This window comes from Pistacia vera, unplaced genomic scaffold (assembly GCF_008641045.1).
Source record: "Pistacia vera cultivar Batoury unplaced genomic scaffold, PisVer_v2 Contig22, whole genome shotgun sequence".
In the NCBI taxonomy this organism is placed as follows: Eukaryota; Viridiplantae; Streptophyta; class Magnoliopsida; order Sapindales; family Anacardiaceae; genus Pistacia; species Pistacia vera.
In genome coordinates this window covers 1,119,068-1,132,082 of record NW_022196024.1, presented here as the reverse complement: position 1 = coordinate 1,132,082, position 13,015 = coordinate 1,119,068, and the positions used below count along the sequence as shown (strand labels likewise).

At 37.6% G+C, this 13,015-nt stretch overlaps 3 protein-coding genes across 3 annotated transcripts; all 3 read left to right on the top strand.

Moving 5' to 3' along the window:
- Positions 1–323: 323 nt before the first annotated feature.
- Positions 324–3,314, top strand: LOC116130342 (bifunctional peptidase and (3S)-lysyl hydroxylase JMJD7). The gene is made up of 4 exons (XM_031416088.1): positions 324–1,074; positions 1,340–1,515; positions 2,672–2,742; positions 2,815–3,314. The coding sequence occupies exons 1-4, from the start codon at positions 415–417 to the stop codon at positions 2,982–2,984; spliced, it is 1,077 nt and encodes a 358-aa protein (XP_031271948.1). The 5' UTR covers positions 324–414; the 3' UTR covers positions 2,985–3,314.
- A 3,471-nt stretch (positions 3,315–6,785) lies between these two features.
- On the top strand, positions 6,786–9,537 carry LOC116130396 (pentatricopeptide repeat-containing protein At1g31790). The gene is made up of 2 exons (XM_031416148.1): positions 6,786–9,275; positions 9,497–9,537. The coding sequence occupies exon 1, from the start codon at positions 6,786–6,788 to the stop codon at positions 8,088–8,090; it is 1,305 nt and encodes a 434-aa protein (XP_031272008.1). The 3' UTR covers positions 8,091–9,275; positions 9,497–9,537.
- A 649-nt stretch (positions 9,538–10,186) lies between these two features.
- LOC116130400 (probable carotenoid cleavage dioxygenase 4, chloroplastic) lies at positions 10,187–12,269 on the top strand. The gene has a single exon (XM_031416153.1). It carries the CDS (start codon positions 10,224–10,226, stop codon positions 12,072–12,074), a length of 1,851 nt encoding a protein of 616 aa, XP_031272013.1. The 5' UTR covers positions 10,187–10,223; the 3' UTR covers positions 12,075–12,269.
- The last annotated feature ends 746 nt before the right edge of the window (positions 12,270–13,015 follow it).

Here is a 13,015-nt window from a genome sequence, read left to right as displayed (position 1 = left end):
AAAAATGTGAATTGTAAACATTTAACAGGTATCCAACCTGATTGGTTCGCTGGATGAAGAGGAAGTTATGCAGGCATGTTTGCAGTGAGCAATATTGTTACCACAACTATTGTGAGGTTAGAAGAATAGATGGAAAGATCATTGGTGACAAACACTTATATAGAACCCGGAATTGTTCTTTCTGGAATGATAATCATCCTACTATCAACTTACTAGTCCTTAGGACCAAAGATTGTCTTTACTTTGGGAAAGTTATTGTAGAAATCTTTTCATTTTTTTTGGTTAAATACAACTAGAGTTACCAAACCAAAAAAAAAAAAAAACTACGGTATGGGGTGTTGATTGGTTTAGAATTGGAGCAAAGTAAATTGCCTTAGTGAAACTAAAACTAAAACCTCACAAGTCCCATAGATAATGAAAGAGGTGAAGAAACTATGGGAGGAAGTGAGGGAGCTAAGCCTTGGAAACAATAGTGAAGTAGAACGCCTAAACTCTGCACCAACACCTCTGCAATTCCTTAGAGATCATGTCTCTCAAAACAAACCCTTTATTATTAAAAAACCCAACCTCCATTGGCCAGCTTTTTCTCTTTGGCCCCAACCCTCTTATCTCTCCAATAAACTCTCTTCATCTCTCGTCTCTGTCCACCTTACACCTAATGGCCGCGCCGATTCAATCGTCAACCACCTGGGTTCCTTATGTTTCGCCTCTGCGCACGTGGAGCGCATGCCATTTGATGAAGCTATAAAACTTGTATCGAATTCGAATTTGCAAGATTCTAAACTTGTGGCTTACTTACAACAGCAGAACGACTGCTTCCGGTCTGAGTACTCTGTTTTGGGTTCAGAATGTGATGAACATATTCCTTGGGCTACTGAAGCTCTTGGATGTTATCCTGAGGCAGTGAATCTTTGGATTGGGAATCATTTGTCAGAGACTTCTTTTCATAAAGATCATTATGAGAATCTCTATGTGGTTGTTTCTGGTAAAAAGCATTTTCTTTTACTTCCTCCTACTGACGTCCATCGTATGTACATTCGTCAATATCCTGCTGCTAATTACTCCTATTCCCAGGTAAAACATGAGTTGTTTGATATGGATATGGAAATTTTAACGAAACTCTTTTGCTTAAATGCGCTCGAAAATATTTTCTTGATACAATACTAAACACTAAATGGCAAAAAAAAAAAAAAAAAAAAAAACCTTAGAAAACAAAATTTGAATATGACCTTAAATAGATTTTTTAAAGTGTCTTGGTTTTTTAAACTTATTTTCATCCTAAATTACATTGCGCTTGTTGATAGAACAATATGATACCTTGGATGTTTTTGCATTGTAGGATGTGGGAGAGTTTACAGTGGAACTTGAGAGGCCGATGAGATTTGTACCTTGGTGTAGTGTGAACCCATATCCATCTCCGGAGACTAGAGAAAGTGAAATGGCTAAATTTCCATCGTTTTTTGACGGGCCTAAGCCATTTGAGTGTACTGTCAATGCAGGAGAGATTCTTTACTTGTAAGATTTGTTTCCTTCTTCTTTTCTTTTTTTTTTCGTTCATATTCTTTTCTTTATGAGAATGCATTTGCAGTTTATTGCACAACATTTCAACTTCAGTTTTTTCTTCTGGGATGGCTTATAAGCTGTAATTCATTTAGGACAAATAGCAAGTGAGAGGTTTTTGGAGTAGTGAGAAAAATTGAATTTTCGAACTTAAGTTTTAAGAATTGGCAATTTAACATTCATTTCATATTAATTATGTTAAGAAGACACCTGGTTTTTATGGGCAAATAAAGATTTTGAATGAGTTAGGATGTTGCTAATATTTATTTTTATCACATTGGCTACATTTTGATGAATGAATACTTTACACTTGTATTTAGATAGAGTAACCAAGTAATCAGTGTAATGCATGGTTATATATATATATATATATATATATATATTTCTCTTAGTTGCATTCATGTTATGAAACCTTCACTAGGAGTTTCTTTAGGCATCAATTTGGTATAAATGACATTGGTGAATAATAAGAAGTTGCCATTATCATCTGAGTTTCTTGGAGAGCTTCTTATGTATCTTGCATTTGAAGTGTTAAGTCTTCAGAAGACTAGGAAAAACATCTTCCTAAGAAATGTCTGTTCCATCTGGAAGGGAAAATCACCTTGATTATTTTTGTTTTAGTTTAATAATTGCTGTTTGTTCTCTTTGATATTTGTATCTTTTCAAATGTCTAAAATGTAACTGTAGAATTATCTATACTTATATCTAAATTGAGATAGAAAATTTGGCCAAAGTTTGGTCAAATTATTTCATATACTAAAGTTCGTTGGTGCCAGTGGATCCAGCAGTTGAACTTCAGGCCCTCTAATATGGCAGGACTGTTACAGTTTCATGATCATGATCATGATCCCTATACTTAAGTTCATTATCGTGCTGTTTATTTTAATGGGTTTGCTGAGTAAAATGATATTCACAATTACGTGAATTAAGATTTTAAAGCTGAAATTAAATGTAATTTTCTTAGACTACTTTCAAATGGTTGAATTGGGGAAAAAGATTATAGGTATACATATTTGAAGCACGAGTGGAATAGAAATGCACTTGGGCTTAGATTAACTGCTTTTGTAAAGCTGATGGTAATTCTGAGGTCAATCTGGTGGAATTAATGCAGGCCAAGTATGTGGTTTCATCATGTTAGGCAGAGTCCAGATGACAACGGATTCACTATTGCAGTAAACTATTGTAAGACGGAGCCTCTTTTTTATGTCCTTAGATTAAGATTATGTTAGACATAAATTGTTGTATGTGTGGCAGGGTATGATATGCAATTTGATATCAAATATGCATACTTCAATTTCTTGCAATCAATTCATTACAAATCACCCCATGGTCCAACATTGCTAGAAATTGAATGTGGAGTCTCGGGATCTGTTGCATCTGCACCAAATGAAGGGGAGGCTGATAAAGTGACTGAAGATGAATGAGCACAGATGTGATGAGACATTGTGTTTGTCTCTCCCTTTGTTTCCCTATATGTGTCTGTTAAAATCATTCCTGATGAACTCTTCTAAATTTCTAAATCTATAACGAAATTGCTGTATCTCAAAAAGCAATTTGTTGGGTGGATAAATATTTTCATATTTCATCCATTACACTTTATTAAGCATTGTCCCTTCATATTCTTTTGGGATGTGAGTTTCCAAAAGATAGGCTGGATGTACTGGATTTTTTATCTTCAGCATGCTCTTCTATTAATTTGATGTGGGTATGAATGGTAAGAAATTGAATTGGATGTTATTCTTTCTCTTGATAAACGGCTTGTCTTATAAGTTGACTCTCCCTGATCCAGAAGGTATAAATAATTTGTGTTTTGTTGTGGAAAGATGGTGCTGATATTCTAGAAGATAACCGTTATGGTCTAGAAGAACAGTGCAAACTCACGTGTGGCCCGCTCTATAAAGTAGTTAAGACTAGAGCTGGGCATTTGGGTCACACGGAGTTTGTCACGGTTCCAAATGCCCAGCTCTAGTCTTAACTACTTTATAGAGTGGGACAAACTCAGCTGGGCATTTGAGACCCAAATGCCCAGCCTAGTCTTAACACTTTATAGAGGCGGGCCACACGTGAGTTTGTCACTGGGCCAGCTTCAAAAACCGGTCCTAAGACCGGTCCTCCGATCCCAGCTCCAAAAACCAGTCCTAGGACCAGTCCTTGGGAGGACCAATCCGGACCAGGCCTAAGGAGGAGAGTCGGGCCTCCACTGGGCCCTCTCCAAGGCCGGGCCTGGGCCCAAATTTTTTTTACTTTTATCAATTTAGTCTTTTGTAAAATTACATGAAACCCCCTAATAAGTATAAATTTAGGATTAAATGAAATTTTATAAAATTTATTTAAAAAAAAAAATTTAACCGTTGGCTACCAACGGTGCAACTCACACCAACGATTAATTTATATAATTATAAGTTTTTTTTTTTCATTTTTCCCCTAAAACTACACTATAAATAACCTAAACCTTTAATTTTTTTCACACCAATCAATCTCCATTCTTTTATTCTCTCAATCTCTCTATTCCAATCTCCAATCAATTCATTCAATTTATATTATAATTATTATTATTATTCAAATTTTTTTCTATTTTCAATATCATCATAATTTCATTTATTATTTATTTTCATTTTAATTATTTATTATTTATCATAAATTTATAATGTCTTCCCCAAATGAGTTTTACGTTCCATCCACCGAAGAAATTGAAGCCTTCAATCCATTTTCACATTTCCTTCAAAGGATGCAGCTGTAATCCACAACCACATTCGGTCGAGACGAAGTATAGCCAAAACATGTGAGCTACGAGTCAACGGCACAGACATAGCCCAACCCCCCGACCGTCAAAGAGGGTCGTGTACGATGTCTGGTGATACTTCACCAAATCAAAACGGCCAAAGACAAATGGGGAGGGGGAAGGATCGTGTGGGATATGTAATTTATGTGGAACCATTATGGGGCTGAGAAGGGGACTTCGACGATGCGACGACACGTAGAGAAGAAGCATCCCCAATAAATGCATCTTCAAGCGGATCAGGTAGACAAATTCAAACTCAACTTAATTAAGTCACAATCCTCAACTCTCTCAACATAGCAATACAATACACCTGTTGCACGAGAGGAAATAGCAAGATATATAGTTGTACGGACTCTCCCATTTGTTTATTGAAAATCCTTTTTTTGTTAATATGGTTAAAACTGCATTTTGTCCAGCATATACCCCTGTTAGTAGAACTACAAGTAGAAGAATATACTAAAACTTATAACAAAATAAATAATAACTTAAAAACGAATTTCAAAATTTTAGGAATATATCTATTGCACTATATCAGACATATGGGCTTGTAGATCAAAAACCGATTTTTTAACTGTCACAGTACATTTCTTAGATCATAATTGGGGTTTACAACAAAAATTGATAGGTTTTAAACCATTATATGAAAAACATAGTGCTGAAACTATTTATTTTACAATTCTTGAAGTTTTGCAAGAATATTATTAACTGATAGGTTGTAGCGCTAACGCTTGATAATGCAGCTGCTAACACCGCGGCAATATCTTTATTTGAAAAGAAATTGGATCCGTGGTGAAGACAAATTTTATCACCAGAGATGTGTTGTCACATCATCAATTGATAGTTAAAGCAGGTTTAAATGTATACATTAAAGATGGAGAGGGTGCGTAGAGCTATCGGATTTTCGTCGGCGGTAGTATAAATATGGCAGGAGTACGTCAAATATTGTAAGCAAGAGGACCCACCGGTTCGACCTTTGAAGTTATGTACAGACATGCCTATCGTTGGAACTCTACCTACTTGATGTTGGAAAAAACTTTGCAAACGCGAAACAAATTACAGATTTTGTCAACCGAGAACTATCAGAGGAAGTGTCAACTATAATGATTGGGCGGTTTGTGAACCTTTTAATTCATTTCTTAAAATTTTTTATGATGCTACTAATACATTAAGTGGTTTTATATCCAACTACTAATTTAGTGTTAGATATTTTAGTTCAAATTGCTAAAACTTTTGATCAATATAGATATAATAACATTTTAAGTGAAATTGTTTCAAGTATGGAAGAAAAATATAAGAGATATTGGTTAGATATTCCATTCTTATATGGATTAGGTCTTTTTCTAGATCCTAGGTTTAAATTATCCGTAGTTAACAGTGTAATTATGAGTTAGGCCATTATTTAGGACATGATTATACGTCTTATTTGACTGACTTTAAACACACAATTGGATAGGCTTTTTTCTTATATAAGAACAGATACAATGGAAATAAAAGTGGAGGTGGAAGTGGAAAGTCTATGAGAGGCGATCAGGACTTGATGTAGCCCTCCCTCAAGGATCAAGCAAGTAGGGTATGTGGGACGTGGCAAAAGCTCCAGCTCTAGCTCCAGCTCGTACATACATAGAGCAATGAGATGACTCTACCTACAGGTGGACTTGACCTTTCTGACGATGAAGGAGTAACTGAGCATGGATATTCTCAATGGTGGAACCAACAAGAAAGTCATTCCCCATATATCCCAAATGGCACGTGATATTTTATCTGTGCTGGTTTCTACAATTGCATCCGAGTCAACATTTTCAACGAGTGGTCGGATTGTTGAAGGCAGAAGATGTTCTTTAACCGATGAGATGATGAAGTGATAAAGTGTTTACGGGATTTGATCATGCAGAAAGAAGACTACAACAGCACCCTGAAGATCCCGAACTACTCGAACTCTTTAGGAATACAGATTTGAAAATGTAACTAGTGTTGACGATGAAATTGAAGATGAATAATTTAATTAAAAAAAATTTTAATTGTTTATTTGGAAGCGTGAATGGTGGAAATGGAATATTACATTTATGTTAAAAATTAAAATTAACTATTTAATTATATTTTTTAAATTAATTAAATTTTTAGAAACTTACTAATCAACCCCTAAAAAAACTAAAACCCCTATAAAATGTTGTTTTGTCCCCAAAATATAAAAAAAAAATTAAGGAGGGAAAATAAAATTTTCCAAACCCCATGGACCGGTCCTGGGCCATGGGACTAGTCCCGACCAAGCCTAAGACCTAGTCCGGGTCCTGGGACCGATCCCAGGCCCATGAGAGACTGGTCCCATTTGGGACCAGTCCCAAACGGGCCCAGGCCTGGGCCGCAAGGACCGGTCCCTTGCCCAACTCTAGTTAAGACTTAAGAGGTAGAGGTAGTGAAGTGTGCTCTGTTTTTGTCAACAAAAATGAAAATTTTATCATCCCCCAATTCCTACCCATTTATTATTTCTCATTCATCTTTCACTTCCAGCACCAAATTAATTAACCCTCCATCTTCCCTCACTCACCCCCTCAACTCCTCACTAGAAATTCAACTACCTCTATCCCTACGTTCCCCAAACCAAAAACTGATTAAACAGAGAAGGCTGAGAACTAAAACTAAGAACATTCCCACAACCACAACCACAACCACAACCACAGACATTATACGCATAATGGTTGCCCTTCGCCTTCCCATACCACCTGACATGTTTACTTCTCTAGTTAAAGACTGCACCATCAAAAAAGACTCCAACGGAGCTATAGAATTATACTCTTACATCATCAACAACAACAACAACAGAGTCTTGAAACCCACGGTACTCTTGCTCAACCGTCTCCTTCTGTTGCATGTCTCCTGCGGCCAACTCTACACTGCCCGTCAACTGTTCGATCAAATGTCTCTTAGAGATTTCAACTCTTGGGCTATCATGATTCTCGGTTACATTGACATAGCCGATTACCAAGAGTCCATTGCCCTCTTTGTACAAATGATGAAGCTGCAACAACAGGAGTTGGTATTCCCTTCCTGGATTATAGTTTGCATTCTTAAGGCTTGTGTGTGCACCATGAATATGGGATTGGGAAAGCAAGTACATGCTTTGTTGTTTAAGTTAGGTAGTAGTAACAACATTTCTTTGACGGGTTCGTTGATTAACTTTTATGGCAAATTTAGATGCTTAGAGGATGCTAATTTTGTCTTTAACCAACTTAACCGTCATAATACTGTTGTTTGGACGGCTAAGATTGTTAACAACTGTAGGGAAGGACATTTCTTTGATGTTTTTAATGATTTTAAGGAAATGGCAAGGGAAGGAATTAAGAAGAATAGTTTCACCTTCTCTACTGTTCTTAAGGCATGTGCTAGGATGGATGATGATGGCAACTGTGGCCAACAGGTGCATGCTAATGCTATCAAACTTGGGCTGGACTGGGATGTTTATGTGCAGTGCGGATTAGTTGACATGTATGGAAAACAGGGGTTACTGGGAGATGCCAAAAGGGTGTTTGCAATTATGGATGATAACGAAAACGTTGCGTCTTGGAATGCCATGCTTGTGGGTTATTTAAGGAATGGGTTTTGTGTTGAGGCCATTAAGTTTATGTATCAGATGAAAGCAGCTGGAATTGAGGTGCAGGAATCGTTGATCAAAGACGTGAGGATTGCTTGTGGTAGTGGTAGTAATGTTCTTGGAAACAGGGCCGAACAAACTGTTATGGAGAGTAAATAACTTAACACCATTTCTTTCGATTATACATGGATGGCTTGCCATAGCTTCTTGTCCTTCTATGCATAGAGCAGAACCCTAGCTTTAATATAGTAGCAAACTAGACCATAACTATAAATCTTTTCATCCCTGCTGGTGAGAGACTGCTTCTGTGGGCATGAAAAAATGGGTACACTGACTCAACTATGTGCCATATGCAACAACATGTCACTCTTTTATCTTTTAATTCCAGTAATGTTTCAGAACACTGATTCAGTTATGATGCGAATTCACATTCAAGGCAACCCATTAATCTTCATATGAGCCAAGCAAAGTTTATGGGAAAAGCCATTCATGATTCTAGAAGCAATTCGGCAAAGGCATCAAGTTACTAAGCTTGAAATCTTGAACGGCAACAATTAGGTTTGATATGGGTCGTACCACATGAGGAGAAACTATTAGCTGGTTTACATACCATTATACAGCTACTGCTGTGTATGTTGAACAGATATAATATGCTACGGATGAGGTGTGTCCGGATATTCTGTATTTGAATTACATTTATGAATGTATTATCATTGAAACAAAGTGGTAACCAAAGTCTTTCTGTAGCATATTATCTGTTTTATTCAAGCACTTGGAGCAAGGTTTGATTTACTAGTTGAAGTGGCAGAGCTTTTGGAGTAAATAATGGTAAACATCCCTTTAGATATGGTTATCAATTACAAGGTTGGTTCCAGATGGTCTGTTGATGCCTACTTTAGTTCGGAGAAAGAGTATCACTCAAGTCAGCACATCTCGAATGATTGAGTGTTCTTGAAGAATTTTCAACGTGAAATTCATAGAAGTATAAGATCCCAGTAATTGGTACTCATCTAAGTCTTGGATTTTGGTCACTTGGTGTTGAGAATTCTGCTTTAGAAAATAGAAAAAGATAAGGAAGAAAAATAGTATTGCTCGAGTTACTCACAATAATAATCTACTTTTAGAACTTAAGAAAGGTATTTGTTCTGGTCCTTCTGAGATGTACCTACCTTTGTTGAATAATTATATATTTGATGCTTGTAGAGTTCTTTATTCTGATGATGGATAAATGTAATATTTTGTGCAACTCAGCGTCATGGATGTCGTTATCTTTTTTCTGGTTTCTGTTGTTGCTTGGAGAGGGCTTTTTAGAGATAATGTCTCAAGCTCTCCTTCTCCGATCTGGTAAACCAATTAAATGCTATTAATCCAGTTGAAAGCATATCATAAGTTAGTTTACAAGTGCCGAAACTTTTTAAATTTGTTGGAAGTTGGATGATGGATGAGGATGAAACTTTTTATCAGCAAATTGTATTTATATGTTGATTATTCAAAGATGAAGTTCCTTTATATTTGCTTTGATCCCCGTCTAGAAATTGTGTGTGATATCATATGTTGCATTGCAGTAGAAGAGTGAAAACGGAAGAGCTAAGGAATGAAGTCTCCTTGTTTGGTTTGGTAAAAAATGAATTATCTCACTATCTGCAGGCACGATATAAGACGTTTGTCCAAAGCATATGTGGTTGATCAATGTTCCATTTAGGTTGATGTTGATGTATTAATGCAGGCTATGCTATTGGGTCCTATTATCTATATCTACTACTGAAAGCAATATCGATGGCGATGGTGATATTAAATCAGGACTAGAGGTGCATAAGAAATCTGCTGTTCGACAGTAACTAGTAGATTATTACTCATCCACATAGATGCATGGATAATAAATCCACGTTGTTTCTGCGGGTCCTAGTTTGTTAATGATTGTCCATTTCTGTCTACGGATATTTTTATTTGGTGTGATATTATACACCACAGAATTCCAGTATCTCAATAACAACGTAATAATTTATTTATTACGCTACATCGCCGTAAAATTGGAAGACAAACTTGCTTCAACTTGTTAGTAGCTGTAGATATTCAAATAATTGTTGTCTTGGAGTGTTGAATAGATGGGTAAATTTCTCTTGGTTTCATATCATTTTTATAGCAAACTTTTGAGAAACTATTACCAATGGTCCCCTGTCCATTTAAGGGTACCGAAAATATCAGTCTCAAGCCAGTTTGGTATCTTTTGGCATTGGCAGGATTCCCTCGCTTGCTGCTCATAAATATACTACCATCCATCCATCACTTGCTATGATTAAGTCCATTGGTTTCTGTTCAACAACAAATATTAACATGGATGCCTTCTCTTCTTCCTTCCTCTCCAAAATCCCCATTATCATACCAAAATCAACTACAACACCACCTTTCTTACCTTATGCTCACCACCTCAATATTTCCTCTGTTAGAATTGAAGAAAAGCCTCCAACTCAAGTCACCAAAACTACCACCACAACCTCCAACAACAAAACACTTACTCCTACAGCAACAACCCCAACCCCATCTCTAAAATCCTCACCTTCATTCCCTCCATCAACTGCCCACAAGAGACGTGTTGATCCACCAATTTCATCTATCATATTCAATTCATTTGACAACATCATCAACAACTTCATAGACCCTCCAGTCAAGTCCTCTGTTGATCCAAGACATGTTCTTTCTGACAACTTTGCTCCTGTGGATGAGCTGCCTCCGACAGAGTGTGAAGTAATACAAGGATCACTCCCCTCTTGTCTAGACGGTGCATACATCCGCAATGGCCCCAACCCTCAGTATCTTCCTCGTGGACCTTACCACCTCTTTGATGGTGATGGCATGCTTCACTCTATGCAAATATCTCAAGGCAAAGCCATTCTCTGCAGCCGTTATGTCAAGACTTATAAGTACACCATTGAGCGTGATGCTGGCTCTCCAATCCTTCCTAATGTTTTCTCAGGCTTTAATGGCCTAACTGCCTCTGCAGCTCGTGGTGCTCTTTCTGCTGCCAGATTCCTTGCTGGTCAATTCAATCCTGTTAATGGCATTGGTCTGGCTAACACTAGCTTGGCTTTCTTTGGCAACCGACTCTATGCTCTTGGTGAGTCTGATCTACCTTATGCTTTACGTTTGACATCAAACGGAGACATAGAGACTATTGGTCGCCAAGATTTTGATGGCAAGCTGTTAATGAGCATGACTGCTCACCCCAAAGTAGATCCTGAAACAGGTGAAGCTTTTGCTTTCAGATATGGCCCCGTGCCACCATTTTTAACTTACTTTCACTTTGATGCCAATGGTAGAAAACAAGCAGATGTACCTATATTCTCCATGGTTCGTCCTTCTTTTCTTCATGACTTTGCAATCACCAAGAAGTATGCAATATTTTCTGACATACAGATAGGAATGAATCCCATGGAAATGATATTCGGAGGAGGGTCTCCGGTGGGTTCAGATTCAACAAAAGTGCCAAGACTTGGAATTATTCCAAGATATGCAAAAAATGAGTCCCAAATGAGGTGGTTTGATGTTCCAGGATTCAACATCATACACGCCATAAACGCCTGGGACGAAGATGATGGTAATGCAATTGTGATGCTGGCACCCAACATACTTTCAGTTGAACACACTTTAGAAAGAATGGACCTTATCCATGCCTTGGTAGAGAAAGTAAGAATCGACCTCAGGACTGGCCTAGTAACAAGGCATCCTATATCAGCAAGAAATCTAGACTTTGCAGTTATAAATCCGGCTTATGTAGCCAAGAAAAATAGATATGTGTATGCAGCAATAGGTGATCCAATGCCAAAGATATCAGGGGTGGTGAAACTAGACGTGTCAAAAGGGGAGCGCCAAGAGTGCATCGTGGCCACCCAAATGTTTGGACCAGGGTGCTATGGAGGTGAACCATTCTTCGTGGCAAGGGAACCTGATAACCCGGACGCAGAGGAGGAGGATGGATATGTGGTGTCTTATGTTCATGATGAGAATGCAGGGGAGTCCAAATTCTTGGTTATGGATGCAAAGTCACCAAATCTTGATATTGTGGCCGCAGTGAAGCTACCCCGGCGGGTGCCTTATGGATTTCACGGGCTTTTTGTGAGGCAAAGTGACCTGGATAAGCTCTAGGAACATTGTTAAAACTAGATACCAAATAGTAATTACAAATACAAGTCGTTAGTCGTAAGACCTAATTGTAATTGATCATTATAATCATAGTTCCTGCTCCTTAAGACACAGCCTTAGTGTTAAGATGGCAAATTATGTTGCTACTCATACTCAATTGTATCAGTAAATAAAGGTTGAGAATAAATTCCAATCTGACATTATTACAGTTGAAAGATGCTTATCAACGGGACCGTCGCTTTGGCTATTGCTTTAAGCTACTGCTAAAGCAAAGTTATTATGTGTTGCAAGAATTCACTCACTGTCTTATTAAATTGATTGTATTTCACTCCACCGATTGAAAGTCAAATGAGTGACAATTATTTTTCTTCTGGAGGAAGCGGTGTGGATAGAGAGTGAGCTGAGGAAGCAACAGGTGTGGTCTGAGACGGGACAGGCGTTGTTGACACGAACTAGAGCCAGCCAACACANTAGTCATACTCAATTGTATCAGTAAATAAAGGTTGAGAATAAATTCCAATCTGACATTATTACAGTTGAAAGATGTTTATCAATGGGACCGTTGCTTTGGCTATTGCTTTAAGCTACTGCTAAAGCAAAGTTATTATGTGTTGCAAGAATTCACTCACTGTCTTATTAAATTGATTGTATTTCACTCCACCGATTGAAAGTCAAATGAGTGACAATTATTTTTCTTCTGGAGGAAGCGGTGTGGATAGAGAGTGAGCTGAGGAAGCAACAGGTGTGGTCTGAGACGGGACAGGCGTTGTTGACACGAACTAGAGCCAGCCAACACAACAGCAGCAGGCCTTGGCCTTTAGCCGAAAACAACAATTTCTAATCGACAACTCATGTTCACATTCACTGATAATTAGTATTAACTTTGCTTAAAATACAATTAATTGTTGCAGACGTATTTAAGAAGGGATAAATCTGATTAAAGA

Bases quoted from the DNA above. Each gene is read 5' to 3' on its own strand.
- LOC116130396 (XM_031416148.1), top strand. From the start codon at position 6,786: ATGAAAATTTTATCATCCCCCAATTCCTACCCATTTATTATTTCTCAT.
- LOC116130342 (XM_031416088.1), top strand. From the start codon at position 415: ATGAAAGAGGTGAAGAAACTATGGGAGGAAGTGAGGGAGCTAAGCCTT. The intron at 1,516-2,671 runs GTAAGATTTGTT...GAATTAATGCAG, and splicing joins GCAGGAGAGATTCTTTACTT to GCCAAGTATGTGGTTTCATC. The intron at 2,743-2,814 runs GTAAGACGGAGC...TATGTGTGGCAG, and splicing joins CACTATTGCAGTAAACTATT to GGTATGATATGCAATTTGAT.
- LOC116130400 (XM_031416153.1), top strand. From the start codon at position 10,224: ATGATTAAGTCCATTGGTTTCTGTTCAACAACAAATATTAACATGGAT.